Source organism: Amia ocellicauda, chromosome 1, assembly GCF_036373705.1.
Source record: "Amia ocellicauda isolate fAmiCal2 chromosome 1, fAmiCal2.hap1, whole genome shotgun sequence".
In the NCBI taxonomy this organism is placed as follows: domain Eukaryota; kingdom Metazoa; phylum Chordata; class Actinopteri; order Amiiformes; family Amiidae; genus Amia; species Amia ocellicauda.
In genome coordinates, this window is record NC_089850.1 from 13,865,352 (window position 1) to 13,892,962 (window position 27,611).

The window sequence follows — 27,611 nt, forward strand, 5'->3', positions numbered from 1 at the left end:
AAAATTCACACATGAATATCATTCATTTTATTTTCCCACACACATGCACAAGTGTATCCCATGTAGTTATTATTCTAACATGGAAGTATGCCACAATATATACTTTAATTTGCAGGTGGTCCAAATCCAAACTATGAATCCTCAAAGTTTAATTCACTAGGGCCATCTAGAGCATCAATGGTACAACATCCAAAATCACATAATCAATCATTAATAAATCAATCGGCAATGTATTGTTTAAATTAATGATCAAGTAGTGCATCTTCTGATTGTAAGGTTGTTGTTTTTTCTTGGGGGGTGAGGGGGGGGCGGGTGAGTTTGTTAGATAAAAACAAGGTTAAAATAGTCATTCATGAACAAAAAATTGCTGTTATTAAAAAACATATAATTGGATCTGTCTAGAAATAAATCAAAGGTGACAGATCCAGTACTGCAGCCTACTTCTGCCAACATTGGGACTTTGGACAGGCTTCTATTGCCATTTTATCACAATATCATGCGCATTTTTCAGGGCAGACTGATGGCAGCACGATACATTAACACTGAAGCAGGTACAGCAGCAAAGATTCATGTCAACGACTCCATTCCATTGTGCTGCATTGCATTTGAATTAGGCATTACTCCCTTGCATACATGATAACAGTCATTTAGTGAAATCTGAAATCTGTATAGACGCTATGGCTATGAACAGAATACAAACGAAATATGATTAAATAAAAAAAACCTCAAAATATTGACACTATATACATACTGTAAGGTACCCTAGATACCTTGAGCTGAAGACCAACACATCAAAATATACAAATGTAACACCCCACATGATGCAATCGCACCGGCATGCAAGAGTGCAACAATGAGAGTGCTGAGGATGACATGCCCTACACATCTTGGAATCAGGGTAAACCTTGTGCAATGTCATTGTGTCGCTATAGTAAAGAAAGCAGGGCTGGCGGACGGCGCGTTTGCCCATCAAATGAGGGCAGCGCTCGCACGCGCCGCGCACCCCGGAACTCCCTCCCGTGCGCGGCTCCGATTGGCCCGCGTGACTCGCCGCAGCCCCCGTCACGTGGCCGTGCGTGAGCCCCGGCTGCTCACGTGACGCGCGGTGCGTACGCGGCGGAATTGGGTGTGAAGATGGCGGACGAGGAGGCCGAGCGGGAGCACAGTCCACGGATCGGCAGCAGCGCGGCGATAGCGGCTCTCCGAGACCGGCTGCAGGAGCTGGCCGGCGGGCTGAAGGACAGCCGGGAGCCCGCCGTGCAGTCCACCTCCCAGTACTGCCAGGATTTCTGCCAGGTCGGAGCCGATGCCTCTTGCGCTGTCTGTGCATGCGAGCGGATCCAAAATAAACCCCCAGAAACGAGATGGTTATTATTAATCAGCCCGAGCGCTGAGGAGGGGGCAGCCGGAGCCACAGGGAGGGGGAGGTGCTCCTTTGTGTGGGTGCAGTGAAGAGATACGGGGCAGTGATGATAATAGCGACGTGAAACGGGCGCGGCGCTGGCGGCGGGTCGCCTCTCACGGGCTCTGGTCAGCCGGAGTTCACGTCGTGGGCGCTCCTGTGTTTTGGAGCCGCTGTGTGACGTGAAGCCCCCGGTGTTGTTCGCTGTGCAGCTTTTGTCAGGTTTCGAGACGTGCTGTCTGAGATGGTCCTGCGGTCATAAATACAAGTTGCCCCTCGTATAGACAGATAAACTGTGTCGCTTGTAGTGTTTAGTGTTTTGTAAACTTCAGTTTCTATGCACGGATCTTTGCAACCACGTCTTAGTGGCTTAGATGCATTTAATACATCAAAAAACACATAATGCACTCCGGATAGGGGACATCGTTTTCTTAGGCCTCAAGGATGTATTGTGTTTGTATGCAGTTTGTACTGTTTTTTTTTTTTTTTTTTGTGTGATGTGTGCAAAATCATGCATTATAAGATAGTGTGCCAGTGAATACTGCTGCACGGTGTTGCAGGTCCTGATAAACAATGCACAATTGTATTATAATTTATTGTTTTGTTTTGCATATGTTTTTCATCCATATTTAGGATGAAATATGTTAATATAGTTAGCCTGTAAAACAGATAGTGTACACCAAGTAATCATAAACATGCACACCTGCCATCTAGATGCATGCACCTACAAAGACTAGGTGCAAATAGTGAGGAAACAATATTCTGAATAAATTGTACGTCTTTTAATTTACTGCATGCTGACCAGGGCACTTTAATTCCTCTCCTCATGGTGCACTGGTTTACTGACCTATATTATGCTTAAGGCCTTCCTGTAGAAGATCAGAGTATGTGGTTGATGTATATGGAGGTGATTGTGTTTGACAGAGAACATACATTTTGTGTGTATATTAACAATGTATTTTCCAAAATGCAGAATTGATTGTGCAACAGTTTATTTTATTTCATATGGACATTTTAGCAATGTGGTAATATTGATGCCTGATAGTTCTGATTATTCGTATTATTGAATTAACATCTAGAAATCCATTTGACTCTGGCATGTTCAATTAATTGTCTTCCTACCCACCATTATCTTAAATCAACGCCATCTCAGCCTTGTGTGGTTAACCACAAGACATGTTAGCATCATTTTAACAGCAGCTTGCATGTTTATTTATTTTATTTATTTTGGTTTTTAATGACTTGTAATGGTTGTTTAGCTTTGTCGATAATTACGTTTTTGTATTTCAACAAGGTATGTGCTATCTTTTTCTTTTTTTAAGGAGGTGTTTTGAGAGATTTAAGCATTTATATCAGTATATGGAGTTTCTCAGTTCTGCATTTGATTTCCTGGTTACACGGTGTTACAATATTACCCAAGGATCTAATCTTGTATACAATAATAAATTAATGGTATTTTAGAAAATATCAAGTTAATAGTAGGCTTAATGTTGTGAACTGCTGTAGTCTTAGTGTCATGAAGGGTATTTGGATACAATACTTTCAGTATGTTAGAAAGAAAACATTTGTATTAAATTATTCATTGATATCTTAATATCCACTAAACCAGACAACAAAACATTGGGGACTGTATTGCTTGTCTGCCCCACTTGGAAATCCATATTATTACTAATCCTTAAACAGAGTTATCATTAAGAAATGACAAAGCGTTCATTTGTGGTCGTAATCTCACAAGTGCAATAAATGTTACCTTCTCTAGTAGTACAACAGGGGATGTTGCATATTGCCTTAGGCAGCATGAGGTTTTGATTACTTGCTATCCTGAAAATAATTAGGATATGTGTAGCCAACATGCAGTGATTTTTTTTTTTATTATTATTTACATTTCAGCAAATAAGTTTGTAAAGTATTTATGGTATAGTTAGTCACATTTATATATTGGGATTTGTCAGGACAATAGTAGCCTACTAATCCAGTTTAGTTATTTTAATATTCTCATAATATGATTGGATATTGGAATATGAAGTCCTAATTTTCTGCGGTACAATATACTAACGATTTCTGACAACTGGTCAGAATCAGATTTTGGTTGGCAATAAAGCTCCACTTCAGTTTCAACTTTGTAATGGCTGTCCTGTATTCATTACAGTAAAAAGATACTTTTAATTGCATTTGTCTCATCTCTCCAGTGCTAATTATTCCACTGCACAAAGCCAATTGTATACTAAAGTATCGTGCAGTGTGGCATGTAGGTTAAAATGCCCTGAGCTGGCCTATTATAATTTTGTCTTTTCGATTAAGCAATCTGTGCGTGTAAGTTTCCCAGAGACAAGCAGTTTCGTTTTCACTGTGTATTTGCTCACTCTTGAGGATCAGATCGCACTCCCTGTGGAGTGTGTTGAGTCCTGCAGCAGAAGGCAGGTTTATATCCAGGTTGTGTATTAGAGATGAATGTCCAACAGTACCCCAGGTTCTTGCAAGAATTGGATATACTGGGGGATCGGTTTGTTTAGGGAGAAATTGTCTCCAGCAGTCAACTTGTAAGGTTGTTTGTTTGAGGTGTTTTCTCTGTCCAGCTTGATTTTCACCCTCCGGCCTCCCCTGCTTCCATTCTGTCCTTCACGCAGGGCATTTCAATTCAGATTTGATGCGTGTCTTATGGCTTTGTTCAGGACTGTTCCGGGGCATTTGTGTTTAGTTTAAATGTTCACCAGGGCACAGTATCTGCGACATTTTGAGGTCCATCACTGAAGTTACAGGTTGGGTCAGTCCTCTGATTGAACTGATCCACGTTTATATATTCAGTCTTTTGACACTTAGTTGTGTGGCAAAATGAGACCAGTTATGTGAAATATCAATTAGGCTTATTAGCTGCATGGTTTGATTTGTAATTGGGGCAGTTGATAAAGCAGTTAAAAAATAGATATTTTAATTTTGTAGGGATGGCTGTGTAGATTTATCATTTGAATGGCAGTAGGACAGGGTGCTTTCACTACAGACACTTTATCTAACACCTTCAATCTTTCCTGTTTGCAGTCTAACTTCGTCTTCAGCTTTGCAAGATCATCAGTGTTGCGGTTTGTATTTTTCAGTGTTGACTTCAACCCCCTTCTCATCTTGCAAAACACCCACAAAATCTGATGTTATGTTTGATTGTATTCTTTTATTAATGCATGCTCACTCAGGGTTGTTTTGTTCAACAGTTGTGTTTCTAGGCTGATTCCTCAGGGGGGAATTTGTATTACAGAACATGCTCTATTTTTTGATGTGGTGAATTTTAGAAACTTCTCAGCCAGATTGAAGCTATGACCTTTTGCAAGTTGTAATAAACTTATCTTAAACCTTTTTCAGTTGTATGGACACTGGACAGACTTTGTATTTTTTGTCAAATTGACTATTTATGGAAACTGTTTACGGTTTATATGGTAAACAGTAGGTATATGAATAAAGCAACACTATGCCTTGTAAAAACTTGTTACCAGAGCACTATTCACACTTTGAGTATGTACACAGTGGTTTTGAAATGGGCAAATTTAAAATTCAAATGAACTTGTCAGTGACCTGATGCAGGACAGTGCCTTGTCTAGATGTCACCATTGTGTAACCCATATATGAATTTAAGATTTGTGTATTGCTTTGGAGAAGATGGGTGCAATAGTTCTGTAGCTGATTTTTAGACAAACATTTTCATCCAAGGCCACAGAGAGAACATAAGACAAAGGAGCAGTCTGTGATAAAGTTTTGTGTCCCTCATTGACATCTAGCAACCAAAGGGAGTCATCTTCTATATGATAGCATGTTCTTTAGAAAAACTTTAGATGTGTCTTTCTGACTGACTATCTCCAGAGCACTTAATTGTAGCTGAATAAACTATTTTATTATTATTATAATTAATCCAGAGTATACCTTGTTTGCCTATCTATTGAGAGAGTACATTTCTCCCTATCGGACCTTCCTTCTAAAATTTAACTCTGCCGGGGTTGTTCTGTGTTTTATATTGTATAGACCACATACATTGAGGTAGGCTAGTTAATGTGACCCTTTGTGTTTGTATTGTTGCTCAACAACTATACGACCCGCAACTGAACAAACCACATAGTAGTCACTGTTCAATACACAATGTTGCCCATAGTTCTGTCTAATGCTTGTCCTAACACCCAGTTGGGAATCTTCCTGCCTTAAAAACCCACTTCTGAGCAGCCTGAATCTATGTATATAAAAACAATACTGCGATCGCTAATGCAGAAATCCTAGGTTTGATGCACTAAGAAATGCTACAATGTTCAATATTTAAAACTTTCAGTCCTGTGTTCTTCAAAGGCAGAGCCTGCTTTACAACACGATTGTTTGAACTGCGGCACTGAAGGACATTTCAAGAACATATAGTCTTCGAAAACTGATGGTCTTTGCCAGTGTTTCACTTTCCTTATTTAGTCAAACCTTTAATGATAGGGAACATGAAGAATGTTTGTTTTTGTTTAGTTTTTTTTTCTCATTTTTGCTTTGTTAAACGGAATACTGCTTTTAGTTCCCCCTAAGCCGTAGATTTAATAGCACTATTATTAAGATTTAGTGTTAGACACGCATCCATTGAATACCAACAGAGGAATTGACATGTTGCTAAGTTACAGTACCATCAAAAAGTTCCCTTTTACTAATCTGCATGTGAAAAGTGCCTGATGAAGGAGTCATGGAAACCATGGCAGTGTTTTATTGATTGAAAGGTACTTATGCCTTCTAACCTTCATATGTAATACACAGCTGTTATTTAATATACATTGTCAATGTCCCGGTTTTAACACTGACTTAATAGAAACTTTACTGTGGTTTTGTGAGTTACAAAATGTAATTTTTCATTATTCATTTTATAGGTAATCTTCAGTGATGTAGTTTTCGGTTCAGCAATTAAATTTGTTCTTGTCTTCAGAACAAAAAAACAATATGAACAAAAATGTGAAGTGTAGTTTTGGATTGGTTTGATACAAATAAACCAAATGCTTCATTCAAACACCTGCAGAAAAAAAGGCAGTTAATGTGTTGACACTAGTGTGCTCTGTCATGTGATGTGGGCTTTGTTCTGTGGTGTAATTAACTTTTGTGCATGCCATTTTATTCCCTATCACTTCTCAAGTGTGGTACATAGCTATTCAGCTTTGTAAATATCCTTAACAGCGGATAATATAATAAAATGTAGAATAATTATGCAAATGCATAATTGGGCAAATGCATAGCCCTCTCAGTATAAACTAGAAGCCAAAAGGTTTAGATGTAGGTGAGTGTAACTAAAGGAATTTCAAAAGACAATCAATGTGAGCTGTAAAATCAGGGAGGACAGGGTTATTTTTGAGTAGTTAGGATTCGTATACTGGCATTCAAAAGAAACATTTTAATTTGAACTCCAATTAAATTAAAAAGCAAACTGAATAAGTCGATGCCACCCAACATTTGTCATTCTTGTACCTTGCTTTTCTCTTTACATGTGTGCCTCCATTACATATTGATTCATGATCTTATGATCTTTTTCCTGAGATATAATAAATATGATCCCTGGCCTGTCGACGCTTTTTGAAGGTTTCATTTTCCACATTATGGTGTGCTGCACGTTCCAGATGCCAGTTTCGCATGGTATAGAAATATTCAACAGTAGTATTTCAGATTCCCTCGTGGAATGAATGGAAATAAGTTATTAGATCAGTTTAGACACTGATCTAAATCTTCTGCAGGATATTGATATATCTGATGCTCCTCTCCCTCCTCGTGCAATATCCAGTTTAGATGGGTAGAATAAAACCTGTAGGCAATCAGCTGTGCTCAATGACACCTGCTACAGGCTTCAATGCACAGGGAGTGTTTAGTAGTATGATTTATTGGCCAAACTGACTGGCAATGTTGAATATGGAGAAATATTTCCATACTGCGGCAATACAGGACTAAATGGGACACAAGATCAAGGGTCACAATACTCTATGCTTGGAAAATGCTTCAGAAACGCTTGTTGCAGTGTTGACTTTGTTTCCTCTCTATGTTGCTTTGGATAAACGCATCCCTGCCCAAATATCTAGTCCTTGTTATTTTTCATGTGATAGTGCCATTAAAGTTTGTTAAGGAACTACAATGTGAAATAGTTGAATGGGTTATTTGATAATTCTGGATTTATTTATTTTTAAACTATAAACCATATCAGGAGAGAGCTTACATTTATGACCGTTGTTTCGACATTCTACATTTCCGCCTCATGTAGGTGTAGACAGCCTTCCTGTCGAGGCCTTGCTGGGCAGATGTCTGCAGTTTTTTTCAGATATGCGACAGAGGGAGTGCTTTGTCTAAGAATTAAATCATAAATTAAAAACTGTAAGTCTCTCTCTCTCTCTCTCTACTTTACTTTATCAGTAGTGTATCTGTGTGTATGTGTTGAATCACCACAACAGCACAACTGGTGTTCTCACTGTAGGTCACATTATTTCAAAGAGAAAGGGTTGTGGTTTGTTTTGATACAGGAACCTTTAATTGCAATTGGATTTGGATTGCAAAATCCAATGGGATCATGCTATTGGGCACAAAGATGTTTAACCATAAGTGGTATCAGAAATACCAGTAACTAGAATACAATAAAACAGCGGAGTAATACTATTGAATATGTGTGTAGAGCAATACATTTACAGCAGTACACTAACATGTAAAATAATATAGAATGCCCTATAGATGTAGTTAAAAGCATTAAATACCAACCCCTTTGTAGCAATCATAATTTGTTTTCCGACTGTGCCCCCCAAAAAACATCTCTGCATGATGCCCCTTTATTAGATTTTTTTTGTTTTGTTTTTTTGTATTTTATTAAATGTGTAATTGAAAACTACAAGATTATAATTTATGTTAATAAAGCAAGCCTGTCATGTGTGATGCCCTTAGACGTCCTCCCTCAGACAACACACCTCCTCAAAGATAGACGAGTTCCAGCCCAGCTGATCTGTTGTGTGTGCTTGTCTGGTTTAGTGAAGTGTGTTCAAAAGGGATTTCCCCTGGAGGCCTTGCAGCCACAGGGCAGACAGCAGTAAAACTACAAACCCTGCAAAAAGCCCTAAAAAATGTTCATTAGGTGTAACCTTCAAAGACAAACTGCTTCAGCCTACTTGGCTGTGTTTTCATACGACCTTGACTGTCTGAGGCATCTCATTTAAAATGATCAAGTCATCTGCATTTGTGTGGATTTTGAAGACAAATTAAGAAACTTGTACTACATATTTAATTTGTGCCTTTCCTCTGCTAATTGTGTAAAATATTTTAAACTTTAAAGCATAATGTAATACAAAATTAATTTAATCAGCCATTGTTTGAAATAGATCATTAAAATGCCATCATCGTTTATTTTATTCACCTTAATGAGTGCCAAAATCAGATGCATCAAATCAGGTTTTTTACCCATATGCCACAAGCTCTACAAAAAAAACTATAGTAAAAGCACCTTTGTGCTTGTTTGAAGCTGTCTTCAGAAGGTCCCAAAACCCCAAATGTGGTCAATTTGCATTGCTGTAATCTGTAATTTCACCCAACTGCTCCGAGATTTCCAATTGTAAGATGTCTTTGCCATACCAGCCCAGCCTTTTGGTCAGCATTTTATGTTCCTGCATTTCGTCCTCTCGTCCCCAGACTCTAGTCGAATACGCTGGCCGATGGAAGATCTCAGAAGATCCTCTGCCTTTAGTGGAGGTGTACACGGTGGCAATACTAAACTACGCGCAAGCTCGCCGCTTCCTCACCTCTGAATATGAAAATGTGTCCCTTGTACTTGAAAGGCTAACGCTGTGAGTATTCATCATTCCTACTCATGTCTTGTTTGAGATTTGATGGTGTTAATTGTATACATGTTTGTTTTGTCGTTTGTTTTATTTAAAGCCCTCCTCGATTTTGAATATTATCTTCTATATCGAAAATTTGGATGTGGTCACTTGTATATAGCTGTTCTGGTGAGCATATCTGTGCTGGGCGATTTATATGGAGGGTTCCCATTCTGGTTCGAGGAGTAACTGGTCTGAAGGCGTACGAGTCTCATTCATTATTTCATTACTGTATAATTTTCTAAGTTGAATTCTCACAGTTAAAATACTTACGAGTTTAAAGCTGAAAACTAGAGCTATGATAAGTATCCAGGTTAATCAATATCAAGTTATGCACAGAATCATCAATACTGGTCATAAAAGGAAGCTTGAAAGTTAATAGTCAACGGGGGGGTGGGCGGGGTAAATACAAATATTAGCAGTAACATTGAAAACATTAACATTTTTAGTTTCCAGAGGCCTTGAAATTGACATTGATACCTTAATTCTGCAAAACAAAGGGCAAGGGAAATGACAATTATATTTTGGTGGATTCACTTTTCATTGTTTGTGGGATGGATTAGGGGGTCAAACGCATTTACTTTCAAATGCAAATGATAACCTATAACATACTTAGATTTTTATCAAGGTAGATATGATGCCTTCATTATCAAAACTAAATAAAAATGCAAAACTGATTTATTTAACAAAATGCATTAAAGTACTTCCATACAACAGATTTCGATTGATTTGATTAGCTGAAGACAGAGTCTGGACTCGTTTGTCCTTCTCTTAGACACACTTCTTGTCGGGAGATTTTGACATCTTCTAATACGTTGATCAGTATGTTCTGGACAAATGAGCATCATTAGAAGACGTACAAGTTCAGGATGAATGCTTAAAATGTATTCATTTCTCAGAATGATTCATAGTGCGTTTAGTCTACTGCCTTTATTGTAGCCCTGTTTGACTTCCCAGCATTTGCACTTGTGACGCATCTCTCCTCCAGAGCAAATGAGACTACTGATGTACACAAAAACAGGCCAGCAGCAGCTGAACCACTAACATGAAACAAAAGCTAAATCCCTCTAACAGGTTGTCTGAAGTATTTATTTATTTTTAATATCTAGGCATCTATAGGATTCATCGCCTCTTCAGAAACATTAATTGATTTTCTTTCCCCTGTCTCCAGAGAGCTCATTCTAGAAGATGGTTTTGATTTTTTGTTGTTTTTTAAGGATTTGCTCTCTGTAGAATGTCTCCTGCCGCTGGCTTCCTTTATGGGCCTCCATTCTTAGTGTATTTTCAAAATGAATGGTGGGAGTGCAGTGTGGTTTGTGTGGCTCATGTTCCTGTGTTTCGTCCGCAGGAACTGTGTTGAGCTGCTACTTTCCCTGCCAGAAGAAATCCCAGATGCGTTGTGGCAGGTGTTTCAGTGTTCGGTGCAGGTGAGTTTCATTATCCCCACACTATTTCAGATCTGTTTCTCCCATCCTGGCCCTGTTCCTTTAACATTTATGCCCCCCAGGCATGTGTAAATCTTTCTGATATGTCTCTATTTTTTAATCAATTATTCAGAAGACAACATAGGCTGCTTTATTATTTTTAGGTTGGTTATACATTGGAATGCGTTTGTGTTTAGACTTTATAGTCTGGCCAGTCTTGCAAATTGGAAGTACCATTTGAAGATGTTTTTATCTCTCTTGCGTTAGGGAAAAAAAAACTCCTTAACAGCTCTTACGTATTTTGTGAACCAGTCTTTCTTCAAGCAGATGAATATTCAGATTTATAGCTTTGAAGCAGCAGGGAATTTAAATTGCTGGCAACAAAAAAACAAATTTCCCCCACAGCAAAATTCAAAGTAGTATTTTTTTTTTCTCCAACTGTGGAAATAGTCTATTTAAAAAAATAAATAGATTCTTCTAATCTCAACATTACATTCTGTTACACAACTACAATTTACAATTAGTCAATATGACTTTAAATAAGTTTAATGCTACTTTACTTCTCATAGAATAGGTTCTTAAAACTCTGTCCTATCTAAAATCATCATTGCTGCTGCTCTGACTTTTTAGTTTCTGGATAACACATCCGAGTATGAAATGGTGCCGTGTCCAGCTTGGCTGTGCCTGAGCTTCCAGTCACAGTGTGGCTCTCTCTCCGCAGACAGCACACAGCTTACAGTTGGAGAATGGGTGCTCTGAACTGCAGATGTTGTCGGCCATTGCGAAGGACACTGGCGTGTGGGCGAACAGTACACTACGATCCATTCTGTCCAAGGAAACGTCTGAAATGGAAAGAGGTGGGTCTTGGAGCTTGGACAACATTTTTTTGTTTGTTTGAACGTTAAAATATTCTTAATATCCACTGATACAAAATTCTACCAAACAGTATTTTAATTGTATGTAGGCCAATTACTGGGTTTATTTTTTCTTATGTGTTTGTCCAAAATGTTTTCAGTTCTACTGCTCACAATTTGGGAGCGCTCATGTGTTTGAGAACATGTGACATATTAAGGTTTATGCAGGCAGCCGAGTGGAGGTTTAATTTGGGTCTAAATGAGTTTCTACGTTTCTCTCTTCAGTGCATGAGTTTCTCGAACAGGAAGGACCAGTGTTACTGGATATGAGGATAAAGCAGCTTATCAAAGCAAGCCACATAGAAAAGGCAGCGTTGCTGGCCAAAGTGTGCTCTGAACATCCAGAGTTCGGGGGGAAAAGCAATTTCAAACAGACCTACCTCGTCTGTCTGTGTACAGCTGCTCCACAGGAACAGTTGATGCTAGAGGTGGGTAAACTCCTTGAGCAGGACAGCTCTACTGTCTTGTTGTGATTTATTTCAGGTGTCCCCAGTTTCCCTTTAGCTTGAGATGGATATTTTATGTATTTTATTTGTTTTAAGGTGAGGGGTTTATTTGGTTAAAATGAATTTGTCTCTAATAAGTTCACCATATACACGTAGCTTATTTAATTTCTTGTTAGGCACATGAGTATACAGTGATGTGAATGCCCCAACCAATCTAATAGCTTAATATGGCCAATGTCTTCTATATTTGATTTGACTTGTTTAGTGTTTTGTGTTTTTCTTTAGAATGGTGGCATTTAAATCCTTTGTCTGGTACATGGTGTGTACTTGCCTGCCATTCACAAATTCATGAGGGAAACCATTGGCATAATTTAAGGAAATCTCCATTGCCAGAAACATTGCTCGCAGTCTAAAGATTTCACCTGTCCCTCAATCCAGATTTCAGAAGTCGACTGTAAAGATGCACTGGAGATGATTTGCAACCTGGAGTCAGAAGGGGATGAGAGAGGTGCACTCTCTCTTTGCTCCGCATTTCTAACTCGGCAGTTGCTCCAAGGAGAAATGTATTGTGCCTGGTGAGTTATTATTAAATGGTCCCTACCTCGAAAATACCTCTTTAGGTCTTGTTTTTCTTCCCCATTTTCAAAACATTAAGGATGTACTGACATCTTGTGCAGTTTGGCCTAAGAAAGGTAATCTGCATTAGTTTAAGCAGTGGTAGATTCTTCACCTTATTTTCTGTGTGTGTGGGGGGGGGGGGGATTTTGGATTTATCCAATGAGGATTCATATTTTAACATTCAACACTACCCAGGGATATGCATCCTTTTCTCATCAGTAGGTTGCAGATTTCCGGAATCCAGTAAGTTATTGGCATTCCAACAAGTACAGCACACCTGCTGCAATACCAGAGTGACACCATTGTCTTTTCACAGGGAACTCACGCTGTTTTGGAGTAAACTGCTGCACAGGCTTGAGGCATCCACCCAAGTGTTTCTTGACCACTGCCGGCGAATATCTCTGATGTCCAAGACGGTGTATCACATCTTCTTTCTAATTAAGGTCATCCAGTCGGAGGTGAGTCTACATTCTCTTCCAAATATACAGTTAATGAGTGGTTTCCCGACTAGTTTGCCTGCAATTGAAAGGTTACACTTCATTCTATTTACTTAATATAACGTTTTTGCCAGCATTTTTATTTTATATAAAATTTGAGGATTTAGGAACTTGCTGTAGTCTTTTCTGTTTGTAGTCTTGCCTCCACTGCCATGTGTGCCATAGAATAACATTTTAAATGAAAGGCATTGAATTATGCAGTATTATACTTAAAATCTATATCACCCTCCCCCAACCCAACAGGTACACCAAAACTCCCTTTTAATATTGTATTTTTCTCTTAATTAAACATTATAACAATGCATTTTGATTTGGTGTTTTGCAGGTTGAAGATGTGGGCCTGCCAGTTTGCATTGAATTGTGTGTTCGAGCGCTACGAATGGAGTCCAGTGACAATGCCAACATCAAAGCCACCATCTGCAAAACCATCTCCTGCTTGTTGCCCAATGACCTGGAAGTGAAGCGCGCCTGCCAGCTTACCGAATTCCTATTGGAGCCCACCGTCGATTCGTACTACGCTGTGGAGACGCTTTACAATGAACCTGACCAGAAATTTGAGGAGGAAAATCTTCCAGTACCCAATTCACTTCGCTGTGAGCTCTTACTGGTCTTCAAGACTCAATGGCCTTTCGACCCCGAATTCTGGGACTGGAAGACTCTGAAGCGGCATTGTTTAGCATTAATGGGAGAGGAGGCTTCCATTGTTTCATCAATCGACGAACTCAATGATAGTGAAGTTCTTGAGCAGCTTGAGGAGGAAGATGGCAGTAGAGGTCAGGAAGATTTCAAAGATCTGAATGATTGTTTCTTGGACACAACAAATGTGCTCAATGAGATTGTGGATGAAAAACAGAAAAAGAGGGAAATCAAGAAACTGAGGGAGAAAGGGTTTATATCAGCTAGGTTTAGGAACTGGCAGGCCTACATGCAGTACTGTGTTTTGTGTGATAAAGAATTTCTTGGACACAGGATTGTACGGCACGCCCAAAAGCATGTGAAAGATGGGGTTTACAGCTGTCCAATATGTGCTGAAAATTTTGACTCTAAAGAGCTATTTGTCCCACATGTAACTTCGCACGTGAAGCAGTCGTGCAAAGAAAGGCTAGCTGCTATGAAAACCAGTAGGAAGTTAGCTAATCCTACTAAAATGCCCTTCCCTGACTCTGCGCTTCATAAAGAGGGAGCCCACGAAAAGCAGGACTGCAAGCCCAAGAAGAAAAGCCGCCCATGTTCAAATGACTCTCCGGTCTCCTCACATGGTGACAGCCCTGAGGGCTCCAGACATAAACTCCCAAAGCCTGAGCTTGCTGTACACAGGGCAGAGTACGTGGAGGAATACACATGCCCTGTGACGAACTGTAGGAAAGGCTTCAAGTACTTCAAGAATTTGGTTGCCCATGTGAAGGCTCACAAAAACAATGAAGAAGCTAAACGGTTTCTTGAAATGCAAAGCAAGAAAGTGGTTTGTCAGTATTGCCGGCGACAGTTTGTCAGCGTCACCCACCTCAATGATCACTTACAAATGCACTGTGGCTCCAAGCCGTATATTTGCATACAGCTAAATTGTAGGTCCAGTTTTCTCAGTAACGCAGAGCTGCTGGTCCACAGGAAAGAGCACGTAGCCTTTAAGGCCAAATGCATGTTTCCGAACTGTGGCCGCATTTTCTATGAAGCCTACATGCTGTATGATCACGAAGCTCAGCATTACAACACGTTCACCTGCAAAGCTCCCAACTGTGGTAAAATATTTCATTCTCAATCTCAGCTTGATCTGCACCTGGAAGATCATGTTGTGAAGCAAGAACCTCCTGCCAACGAGGACCCAGATTTTATCAAGACGGAACAGCCAGATCCAAAGTCTCCATTACAGGACCCAAACCACACCGTTTCCCCAGATTCACACCCATCTAATTTGTTAGATTTCCTCCAGCATGAAACTGCAGAACCAAGTTCCTCTACATCACCAGATAAGACTATGCTTGCAGATCACAGTCGGCTACAAGTAGAAAATGCTAATCGTGACATGCAGGACGCAGCTCAAGATTCAATGCATGAATCAGAGCAGAAATTGGTAGTGGAGACTAATCGGATGGACACACAGAAGCATGAAGACACTCCAGCACCCCATTCTAGTGATCCTTTGTTAGACATTTCAATACAAAAGCCATTAGCTGAACCCAATCAGACAGTCTTAGAGGAATTCACACAAACACTACTGCCCGAGCCAGATCACACATCATCCCAGAATCTGTCTCGTTTACAAGATCCGTATCGAACTATACTACATGACTCGCACATGTCTTCATTCCCTGATCCTCAACCAGCTTTGATTCCGGATATATCCCAGTTACCTAATCTCAATCAAAATATTTTACAGGATCAAATTCAAACTGAAGTATCCAATCCTAACCAGAATTTGTTGTGCAATTCAAATCAAATTTTGTACCCAAATCAGGACTCTTTGCCTACTGAAATTCCAAGCTGGTTTCAGGGTGTGAATCACACTCCACATGTCAATCAAACTGCTTTGCAACATCCAGTACAATATAACTGTCCTTTAGGTTCCCACATAAAAGAAGAACCGGTTTCTGGTATTGACTGTATGGAAAATGTATCTAACAATTTTCAGCAAGCTCTGTCAGCTCAAGCCTGTGATGATGGGGGATTAGAAGTTAGTTCTGATGGCAGACAGGCAGGGTGTCCACCACTACCAGAGCTGCTTCTGAAAAGTGAAGCAGGTCAAATTAAACACAGCACACCTAGTGCAACCTCTTGTGATGTAAATCAGATCCCAAACCGCACACCCATTATGAAGGTTGAAAATCCAAATGAAATTCAAATTCCCAGACCATCGCAAGTTGCCTCTGGCGTGGCTGTTCCAAACACTAATCCTGTACCACCTTCTGTAGTTGGTAGGGTAAATGCAGTTCCATCACAGTTGTATAAAGGCATTGCTGTTGTACCTGGAGGAGACACAACCGGTAACACAGAGGGCTTGGTGAAGGCTGTTCAGAGATATAACTGCTCCTTTGAGTCGTGCACTCGGACCTACAGTTCGACAAGAAGCGTCAGTAAGCACATGAAAGCAGTACACCCTGAGTATTATGCAGAGCTGAAACTGGCTCGCAAGAACAAAACAGTCCCGAGGACTCCTAACAGAGCTGCTCCCAGTGATGGTAATCCTCTTTTCCTCATACCGTCTCAAGAAAAAAAGGTCAAAACCCCCATGTCACAAGTTCAGAAAACTGCCAACACGCCGCTACCGTTCACAGTGGGAAGTCTCTCATCTTCCTCATCGAACGCTGCTTTTTCGTCACACGCAGAGAATGCTGCAACACAGGTTTTGCCTACCCAAATAGAGAACATCATCAATCCCATCATATTGTCCCAATTAGGAAATGCGCAAATTCCAGCTAATACTCTGTTGCCTTCACAAGCTGAAGGCAGCCCAAGTCCCTCGTCACATACTGGTGGTTCTGGCAAAGTGTTACCCTTGCATCTACAAGCTCTTGCAAGTCAGTTGCTCTCTTCTCAGATGAAGAAAACTACTCCAGCCCTTTCCACACCAATTTGTGCAACGAATCAAACCATCTCCACACACAGTGCTTCGGTAACGCCCATAATGAAGACACAAGGAAGTTTAATGAATCAGACTTTGACTCCTCAACAATTGCCCAGCTCAGTTATGTTACCCAGCATGCCCCATAGGGAAGGTAAGCTATTAGATTCACCAAGGGAGACAAGCACTAAGCCAGCGTTGGTGTCCCAGCTGAGCAGCGGTCCAGATTCTTTTACAGGCCCTCATTTTGCTGATGGTACAAATTCAGTTCTGTCTGCACACAATAATCAACATGTTTTACAGACTGCTCACACCGAAAATGCAGATCAGTTTTTGAATTGCGACTCAAATCTTGCAGCACCTGTGTCGGGTGAAAATTCCCATCTAGCTTACGATTCCAGTTTAAACAATCGGGGTGAGCCGCCACAAATGAACAGTGTAACAAAGATCGCATTGTCCCAGGTTGATGCGTCCAATCCTAATTTGCCTTCGAATATGGAGAATCTGACCCATCCATTGTTACCTTCTTATTTGGAAAACCTGAAGGTGCCGGCTCTGCCTGATAAAATAGAAACTGCTGTAAATCCACTCTTCTTGCCCCAATTGGAAAGCAGTTCCTTCCCCAGTTTCTCTTCCCAGGTGGAGAGAATTGTCAATCCTCAACTGCAAAGCAGCACAAATGCAGTCTTTCCATCCCAAGTAGTGGCAGTGCAGTCAACACCCAATGCCAGCCCTACAGAAACTATGGCCGTCCCAAAATCGGAGAACGATGCGCTGAAGGTGAAAAGAACTAAGCACAACAAAAGAGCAAAGTGGCCAGCGATCGTTAAAGATGGCAAGTTCATCTGTTGCAGATGCTTTAGAGAATTCCCCAGCCCCAAATCACTGGGCGGTCATCTGTCCAAGCGCTCTCATTGCATTCCGTTCGATGAACCGGATGCGACTCCGGAGCTGCGACAGGATCGAGTCCCAGTTTCGTTTCTTGCTGATCTCATTAATACATCCACTCTATTAAACTCACATCAGCAATTGCTCACAAATTTTAATCCTAATTTACCTTTCAAGGACCAGCCCAGCCAGTCATTGGGAACCGGTAACCATACAGATACAAGGTACTTCCCTAATGTTATCTTTCCGCAAGCTAATGGTTCAGCTTGCGATCCAAATGAAGTTGAACAGAATGGTGAGATTCTGAAACAAGCTCTGGAAAATACAGGCGTTCCTAATCTCTTTGACCCTTCTGCAATGCCACAGCAGACGTTCCAAAATCCTTCTGCCAGTTATCATCTGGATGGGCGCTTGCCAGAGAGCACAGTCATACAGCACACAGGAAAAATCAAGAAGTCCGAGAGTGACTGCTCTGGAGAGGATTATAGCAAGGCAGAGTCTGCATTTTGTAATGATATTTTCTCAGACCCTCTTCTTTCCCAGATGCTGGCCGAAAACAATTCACAGGCTTCTTTAACTAACCTTGCTCTGACCACAAACCATCTAAACCAGATGTTACGTGCTGAAACTCTCTTAAATAAGAGCAAGGGGAGTGAAGAGCCTCAGAGGAATGCTGGGACTCCACAGCAGAACATCTTGTCAAACGACAGATTGCTGGCTGCGATGGCCAATCTCTCCCAAAACTTAGTGTCTAATCAGTTGCTACAAATGACCACCCCAAACTCTCAGCAACCTCTGCCAACGCAAGGCCCCCCTGAGGACGCTGCTCCAATTAAAAAGAACGTGAGGAAAACATTGCGTGACCAGATTTTAGCTGCTGACCTTTTAAAATCTGGGAAGGCAGGTCATGTCTCGCATCTGTCCGGTGTTTCAGCGCAAAGCGTTTTGCAGCAGAGATCAGACTTCCAGAACCTAACCAGCGTACCCCAAGCTTTAGACACGCATCGCAGTTCTCACTCGTCCGAGATGACGCAAAAGGCTCCTAACAGTGAGCACAAGCTTGAAATGAATAATAATGTAATGGATTCAGGGTCAGTCTCCCAGGGTGATGCTCCAGGGGCCCGGACAGATAACACTCATTTGAGTGGGGAACCCTCCCAGGAAAACACCACAAATGATCCGGGTTCGGGCTCTGCTACTCAAAGCAACGACGAAAAAGTGGCCGAAATTCTAAGTGCTTTGAAGAGACTAGATTTAAATAAGGAAAGTAGTGAGGATAGCCCACCAGTGGATAACTGTTCTCCAGGGAATCATTTATCTTCTACTGCTGTGACGCTGAATCAGGTGGAAGCTGTAAAGCCTCATGCGATTGTAACAAAAGATGCTCAGCCTGTTGAAAACCTTGTGAAACCCTTTGTGTGTGAAAATGAAGGTTGTCCCTACAGTGCCATGACAAAGGATGCTTTATTTAAACACTATTCTAAAGTGCATAATTATACTGAAGACATGATGAATGAGATCAGGAAAAACCAGTTGAAGTTTGCTCCATTCCGCTGTCAAATCTGCAATAAGACGTTTACCAGGAACTCGAACCTGCGAGCGCATTGTCAGTCTGTTCATTGCTTATCGCAGGAGGAAATGATCAGGTTGAAAATAAAACGCCCGTATAGCAGAAAATCTGAGAAAGGTGAGGTGGACTTGTGCAAGAGCCGAGGGATGGAGGAGAAAATGAATCCTCTCTGCGTGGAAAGTGTTCCCATCTTGAACCAGATGAAACCTGAATATAGTGTTTCACAGCACTGTGTGATGATGGATATTAAACAGGAGCAAATGGAAGTGGCCACTGCCCAACATGCATTTCCTATTCATAGACATGTCAATGGAGAAAATTCAGAATACAGCAGAAATGCTTTCACAGAGCAAACTGCGGCAGGCCAGGCCATGCCAGAATTCATTGCAGGCAATCATCTGGCAATGGAACAGTCCACAGCTGAGATTCCCGTAGCCAAACAGACAATGGAAGGGCAACCACCACTGACATTGCCCATGAGAGGTCAACCTGCAGAAGTAAAGGCAACAGTGAGGCTTCCTGGAGCTGACCAGCCTTTAGAGGGGCAGCCTGCCATTGGGCTAACTGGGGCTGTCCAGTACTTGGCAGGGCAGCACGCAATGAGCTGCCTGACTCCTGGCGCCTCTATAGTGACACCGCCGGCCACAGGATTTCTTCCAGCCGCAAAGACTGCTGGTTTCCCGCTCCCTGGAAATCCTTCCCCAGAAAAGTTGAAGAAGCCTAAAGTGAGCAAGCCAAAAGTGGACAAACCGAAAATCGAGAAACCTAAGAAACCCAAAGAGAAGAAAGAAAAGAAGCCAGTGGCAAAGGAAAGCGAGAGCAATGAGTACAGTCCCTACAGGCCATACCGTTGTGTACACCAAGGTTGCTTTGCCGCTTTCACCATCCAGCAAAACCTAATTCTACATTATAGGGCTGTGCATCAGTCCGACCTGCCTCGCTTTGACCACGACAACGAGGAGGAATCGGATGAGGTCAGGGATGAAATGGAAGATGAGACGAGCCAGATTAAAGAGTTTAGATGCCAAGTCAAAGACTGCTCCAGGATATTCCCTGAAGTGACGAGTCTTCTGCAACATTACGTCCAGCTTCACAAGTTTACCCTGGATGAAGCTGGAGCTCTGATGTCCAACATGAACCTGGGGAGGTTTCAGTGTGACCAGACTGATTGCACGGCCTCTTTTACTGCCTTCTGGAAGTACATCAGCCACATCGAAGAGGAACACGAAAATAAAGTCATCAAGAGCGAAGGACCAGAAGGCCTGTTCAAGTGCGACTGTGAGGGATGTGACCGTGTCTACGCAACCAGATCCAATTTGCTGCGCCACCTCTTGAAGAAGCACAGAGAGAGCCACAAAGCCCATTTGATCCGGCCACGGAAAAAGCTTGGCCAAGACGGGGGTTCTTCATATAGACGCCCTCCCAAGAAGTCCAAGTTTTCGGGACTGAAAATGAACAATGGAAAAGAGAATGTGCAAAATAATAAGAAGCCCAAATTTAAATACGACAAAAAGAAAAACAGTGACCGGAAAAGAGGCATCTGGATTACAGTGGAGAAGCCGGTTCTGAAAACCAGCGCGGAAGCCATCGCAATGTGTACAAAGAAATTTCCTATGCAGTTTCCCTGCATGATCAAAGGCTGCGTTTCCGTAGTTAGCTCTGAACGGAACATATTCAGACATTATACAACACACAGTCTCTCAGACCAGTACATAGAGGAGCAGCGCAGTGATTTCATTCTCTGCAAGAAACGCTCGCGTCACCATTATAAAGACAAATCGTCCAGAAACGATGGCGAGACGGAGAAGGCTGGGGAAACGACATCAGAAACTTCTGACAATGAGGATGCCGTGGAAACCTGCCCTGAAGGAAGTGAAACGGAGAGTTCCAAGGCCACGTCTAGCAAGGATGAGGTCGAATCGTCTGACACAAAGCAGTCCACTGATGAAAGCTCTGAGACCATGGGGAAGAGGAAGTCCAGGAGAAGATGGGCCTTTACTGTGACTAATATGCTGGTGAAAAACAAGAGAGGGCGGCCTTTAAAGAAGAAACGCAAAGACATGATCCAGGCTAAGCAAAGGAGAATCCCGGAGAGATTGAAAGCCAAGTTACATAACGAAGCAAACAACACGTGTAGTGGCTCAGAATCCACCACCTCCTCCAGCCCTGCTCTCCCACAGCCAGACCAACCGCAGCAAAACATTGCTCTGAGTACATTCAAGCCCATGGGTTTTGAAGTGTCTTTCCTCAAGTTCCTGGAAGAATCTGCACACACTCCAAAGAGGAGAGCTAAAGAGAATCACTCTGAGATCCCATCCAAACGCCAGAGAACCCTTCAGCAGAAATATGGAAATATCATGTGCAGAAAGTCTGAAGCTCACATCAGGGCGAGAGACTGTCAGAACCTGATTGACTTTAGGAACCCCTTAAATCTCAAGTCAGTGAAGAATGTAAAAATTGTGGTAGACAAAACCTTCTCTGATGGGGCTGAGCTTTTGCTAAAACAGCTCCAGGAAATGCGACCCATAGTTATACTGAAAAAGTGGCTATACAGTTAAGTGGGAGCGGACTGGCTGAATGTTTCCATTAACCACACGTAGTACTCAGGATTAGAACTGCAGCAATCCATGTTGCAGACTGGTTTTTAAAAATAATAAACATTTCAGTTATGCATAATTTAACACTAAACCCTATAAATGGTTCTCATGTCAGTGTTGGTACCGACTAAATCAAAGATTACATGAAACTGCATTATACTTTTTTTTTTTTTTTTTTTTTTTTTATATATAACTCCTTAAATTTTAAATGGTTGGTATAAAGCCTTTCATATGGCTCTTTTATCGGATGACCTGTACACTTAAACTGACATTTCTAGAAAGTTCATCTAATGTGTAGGAATATTAAAAACTGTAGAGCATGTTTGTTTCATGAAGCTTCTATTGTCAAGTTATGTTGCCTTTGCAAAAAAAAATGAATACAAATGACAGGAGTCATGTAATTTCAATATATCCCCATGGGACTTTTTGCAACAAAACCTTTCTGTAAAAATGAATTAGGACGGATCTTATTTCTTCCATTAAAGTGTTGTGTATAGTCTGTGATTGGTTGCTCTCGTACACTTACCATGTAAATTGTAAGTTGTAGATAACTTTTGTGTATATATTTATTCTTTGAAAAACCACTGCCACCAGCAGTCTGTAAGTCAAACCTATTAAATCCAGTTTTATTACAGCTTTTATAAGGTTTTTGTGTGGTTAATTTCAAAAGAACATTAACGTATATCTGATGTATTGCTGATATATACAGTACATATAGTTATGCTTCATATCAATGTTTGATTACAGCACTTACATGACTAGATCTGAATATCTGACAGCACTGCATAGTGACTGGACAACATATACAACAACATAAACTATAAAAAAAGAGGAATAAGCAATGTAATGTTCAGAAATGCAGTCCTATCCTTTATTGAAATTGGGAGAGAATGACCTGATGACAATGACCCGAACTGAAAACCTCAGAGTGCCTTTCTCAGGTCTGTGGCCTGGGAGATGAATTTGTCAACATCATTCCTAACATCAGCTTTAACCTTCTTTTAGGATCTTAATGTTTTCTTATGCATTCTAAGTGCCCTCCACCACATGTCAGTCACTCACTTGGTGAGTACAGGCCAAAACGTCAGTGCCCAAATTTGTCCTTTCCAAACTGTCAATGTAATGGTCTCTAACTTTGTGTGCAGAAACCATCCATGGTACCACGGGCACAATTGCAATAATTGTGACACAGTGGGGCACTTGCATCGGGCATCTGGGTTGCAAGTCGCAGTAGCAGGGTTCAATTACAAAGAAAAGTTGATAAAGGCACTATATAGAAAAACAACTCCTAGTCTGGGCTGGGGTGCAAGCTAAGATGGTGAATGTCGCCCCAATTACTTTAGGGCCAGTATTGTTTCCCGATCACACATCTCTGGCGTGGGTTCAGAGTTTAGGGGTTCTCATGGTCGTAGTGGGGAAGCGTAAGTCAGAAGCCGTAATCCGTTCCAGGTTGGGTTTCCAAATCGGTGTCTCCCGTCAGGCAGTGGTCAGTATCGAGGTGGTCAGTTCAGTTTTCACTCCTCTCTCTTTCTCCTAGGCTCTCTCCCAGCTTTCTGCATTCTAGTGTATCTTGGGCAGGGGGAGCCACTGTGTCCTAATGTTCTTCCGGCCCTGTATCGCACACGTACTGTGTCATAATATTAAATATTTAGTCTCGCTCTATAACACCAACAAGGTCTGAGCCCAGCAATCATAGACATTTTACATACAAACTTTACATACAAAATGTACAATGAAAAAGTCCTGTACATGTTTTAACCCTTACTTTGGGAAAACAAAAGTTAAAGGAGAAATATGGCATTGCAATATGCTGTGAAAGCTAAACCAGAGTTGGCATTCTGGGCAACAGTGAGCCAGTATGGTTTTTAATTTAAAAAAGGCCTTGAAGTGACCTCTTACAAAACATAGCAATTCAAACGGCTAAACTGCAACTTAGTGTCTGCAGCATCTTTGTCTTCATTCCAATTTGAATTCTGCCTGATTGGACCGAATATAAAGATTATAATTATCGATTGTGAAGATAGACCTATAAATCCAGATGGCTTGCAGCCTTTTAGGCAGTTAGTTGTGTTTCCCTGATCTAAACTATACAAACAATATAAAGTGAAATCATTAACTTCACTGGAAATGAAACAGCTGCCAGACTGTTAGCACTGAGGTGGTAAAAAGGTTTTTGCCACCTTATTTGATTTAAGATATGAATATGTACATATTGGAGGTCACTGTGTAAATAAGAGCATGGCATTCAACTAATTAAATAAATGCAGGTGCAATTCTGTGGGCTTTGGGATGTGTTGACAATTCTTTTTTTCACTATACATGAGCAATGCAATTAAACAAATCATGCAGTAATTTCTCAGAGTAAGTATGACAGCAGGTTGTCTTTTAAAGGTATGCTGGACACTGGCAATGCTCTTTAGTACTTCATTTGGATTATGTAGTCTGGTCCAACCCAACCTCAGAGGTTTCATTGGTTTCAGAATAGATCAAAAAGCTTTTTTCTGACCTGCATGACAAAATAATATACATCTGTTTGTAAACTCCCAAGCAGGTGGTCGTGTCAGTGCAAAGTGAACAGGAAAGTAAAATGTATAATTCATGTCAACACATTCCAAACCATTTTCTCTTTCACTTTTCTTTCTCTATCCATTATCTTTTGCAGACAAATGTACATTAGCACCCACACCTACACACATTGTGTTAGGTACTTTTTCCTTGATTGCTGCGGGAACTCGTGCTTTGGTCTTGATCCAGGATCCCAGGGTGTAAAATCAAGGTGCTCTGATGTTGTCTGAGCTGCTGCTTTTGATGACTGTCTTCAATGGGGATGTACCTCTTGGAAAAGCACTTCCAGCACTGTTTCAGGAGGATGTAGAACATCTCGCACACATTGAGCACGATGCACAAGATGGACGTGCAGCCCATGATGTAGAGGAAGATCTTCTTCTCGGTGGCCTTTGAGATGTAGCAGTCGACGGTGTTGGGGCAAGGGCTCTGGTTGCACTGGAGGAGCCTGGGGACGTCGAAGCCACTGTACAGGAAGTAGAAGGCCAGCAGGGAGCCCACCTCAAAGAAGGTCTTGAATAAGAGGCTGATCAGGTAGGTGAACAGCAGGCCTCCGTCGATCTTCCCCTTGTCCTTGTAAAGCTTCTGTCCCCGCCTCTGCTCCCTGTTCTCCCGGTAGGCGACGTGCAGAGCCACCAAGAGGGAGGGAGTGGATACCATAATGAGCTGCAATGCCCACAGGCGCACCTGAGAGATGGGGAAGAAGTAATCGTAGCACACGTTCTCACAGCCCGGCTGCTGGATGTTGCACACAAAGTCCTTCTGCTCGTCTTTCCAGACCTGCTCGGCCGCCGCCACAAACACCAGGATCCGGAATATGAAGACGATAGAGAGCCAGATCCGTCCTATCGATGTGGAGTACTTGTTCACTCCGCTCAAGACGTTTTCTAAGAACATCCAATTCATTTTCTTTGGTTTCTTTCTCACCAAGTCTGAAAAAGAACAGACAAAAAATATATATTTATTTTTCCAAATGTAAAGTATCTGTGGTGGGACAACGTAGTGAGAATGTTAGATGTTACTTGGTCCAAAACAAACGTTGTGGCAACATTGCTGAAACCATACTTGATAATATTGTAGTAATGTTCAATGTCAACCGATACACAACATTGTGGTAATGGGTTATGGGCTGGTTATGAAAATCTGTAATTTGAGATTCGTGGCACTTGTGTCCAGATTGGTAACCTCTCGGCTGTCTGCCTTGTTTATCACATATTAGCAGCATGTCTTTAAATTGACATAAGATTAAACAAATGATCTATTAAAGCCTCCATTATATCATAAAATCCCTTAATTACATCTGGAAAGGGGTAGAAATTGGCCACAGATTATCTTTTTGCATAAACTATTTGAAAGGAGTTTATTCAAGGCTTCACAACAGTTGTTAAACAATACATAAGCTACTTTGCCACTAACAAAATGCCCCCTTTTTTCCCTTTCCAACTAGCACTGTTGTTACATTCAGTTATAAACCTCAATTAAATAAAGTTAATGTATACATACACACACACACACACATATTCCGGCAGTAATTTGAAAATATCAAAACGTTTCCATAAAAAGGACTAATTGCTCAGTCTTCCGCAACTAATAGATTCTAACGCTTCTTTAGTGCGTGGAATTATTATTATACTATCCAGGGCAACTTACAGTTTACATAAGGCACATATCAAAGCATTACAAAGTGCAGTAATACAATCATTACAAAATACAATATTCTAACAATGCAGAGCTATGCAGTTATGTTAAATGGAGGGGGAGGACTAGCAGAAGTTGCAGTCAATCGAGAAATGCCAATCAGAAGCAGGAACAATTGGCCCGTCATAGTTTCCTAGTTTCCATATTTCCTCCATGTAAAATATATAGGCTATGTTACCTGAATAGCTAATTCATTTTATTCTTAATACCTTGAAGATCTATGCACTGTACAGATACACACACGTTTGTTTCATTACCCAGAAGACATGTATTAATGCACATCCTTGAACACTAAGATCCGTATCACCTTTTTATGTTGCTTCTATTTTCTAATGCATATTTGTACCTGTGCTGTTACACAACCGAAAGCCATTGTATAAAAACAGCACCAGAATTAGTATTTTATTTATTTTAAACCTCAACGTTTTTTATTATTTACTGAAAAACTTCCTTTGCATATGAGAGCAATCCTGACCGGTATTTATATTTAAATGACGATTCATGTGTTTCATATATAGGCTAAATAGCAATAATAATATTCATATACAGATAATGTAAACACCTACTAATATCCTATACATATCTCTCCCTATTATTATTATTATTATTATTATTATTATTATTATTATTAGTAGTAGTAGTAGTAGTAGTAGTAGTAGTATTTCTTTGCCACTTTATAGGAAATAACACGCAGTTCTGTTCTAGCTGAAATAAACGCACTTGTCATTTGTGTGTAAAACATCAGCTCCTAAATCAAATACAATAAAATAGAGAAACATATGTATTCAATTTCTAGAAGCTAAGTACATCATACTTACAAATCGGCTGGTTAAAAATCCTTTATCATAGTCGCTGGTGGTGAAGATCCAGGAAATGAGAGCTTGAATTTGGATGCGGTCTCCACAGCTGCTTGTCCGTCAAATATACTAGTATACCTGTATAACTATACCTAACCACACCTATTCCCCTCGTCATTATGGGCAATTGAAATAGTTTAAAGGAACCTTACTTCATCACCTCATTACTAACATGAGGAAGGATTACAAATATGAATAACCAGTACAATGTGTTTCAAAAAGGGCAGTAATAACACAACACATATGTAACAAATTACACATCTTTATATCCATAAGAACATTTAGAATTTTAGAAGCACAAATGAACATTCCATATTTTGGTAAATATATCGAATCTGTTTCCAATTTAGCTCTAACCATGAACCAAGGCCATTTTAGAAATTAGTATTAGTCACGCAACTCCATGGGTCTGATATTTAGTAATAAGCAGGTCTGAGGTGTCAACAGTGGCTTTATTGCTGAGAGCAACAAACTGACCGACTGGTAAAACCTGTTGCTTCTAAAGAGAGGTTTCAAGTGGTAGATGTTATGATACAGTAAGTATAAATACAGACCCTACATTCACGCAATTTGATTTATATTGTATTGTTGTTCTTGTTGTTGTTATTATTAATCTCTCTCAATCTCTTGATATAAATAATACATCAAGTAATCTTTCCAAGTGTTATGCTGTCTCTCACAGGAATGCAGAAATCCATTTATGAGCGTATGGTGCCCTTGATAAGAAAGTTAAACCACAAG

The 27,611-nt window shown here is 40.7% G+C and overlaps 2 protein-coding genes across 2 annotated transcripts; one reads left to right on the forward strand and one right to left on the reverse strand.

Moving 5' to 3' along the window:
- Window positions 1–1,051: 1,051 nt before the first annotated feature.
- LOC136711138 (zinc finger protein 292) lies at window positions 1,052–22,394 on the forward strand. Its single transcript, XM_066687217.1, has 8 exons — window positions 1,052–1,296; window positions 9,050–9,204; window positions 10,586–10,664; window positions 11,383–11,518; window positions 11,801–12,003; window positions 12,460–12,596; window positions 12,956–13,097; window positions 13,462–22,394. Exons 1-8 carry the CDS (start codon window positions 1,135–1,137, stop codon window positions 21,709–21,711), a joined length of 9,264 nt encoding a protein of 3,087 aa, XP_066543314.1. The 5' UTR covers window positions 1,052–1,134; the 3' UTR covers window positions 21,712–22,394.
- gjb7 (gap junction protein beta 7) lies at window positions 22,350–27,261 on the reverse strand. The gene is made up of 2 exons (XM_066687347.1): window positions 26,832–27,261; window positions 22,350–25,247 (listed from the first exon to the last, which is right to left on the reverse strand). The coding sequence occupies exon 2, from the start codon at window positions 25,219–25,221 to the stop codon at window positions 24,451–24,453; it is 771 nt and encodes a 256-aa protein (XP_066543444.1). The 5' UTR covers window positions 25,222–25,247; window positions 26,832–27,261; the 3' UTR covers window positions 22,350–24,450.
- Window positions 27,262–27,611: the final 350 nt, after the last annotated feature.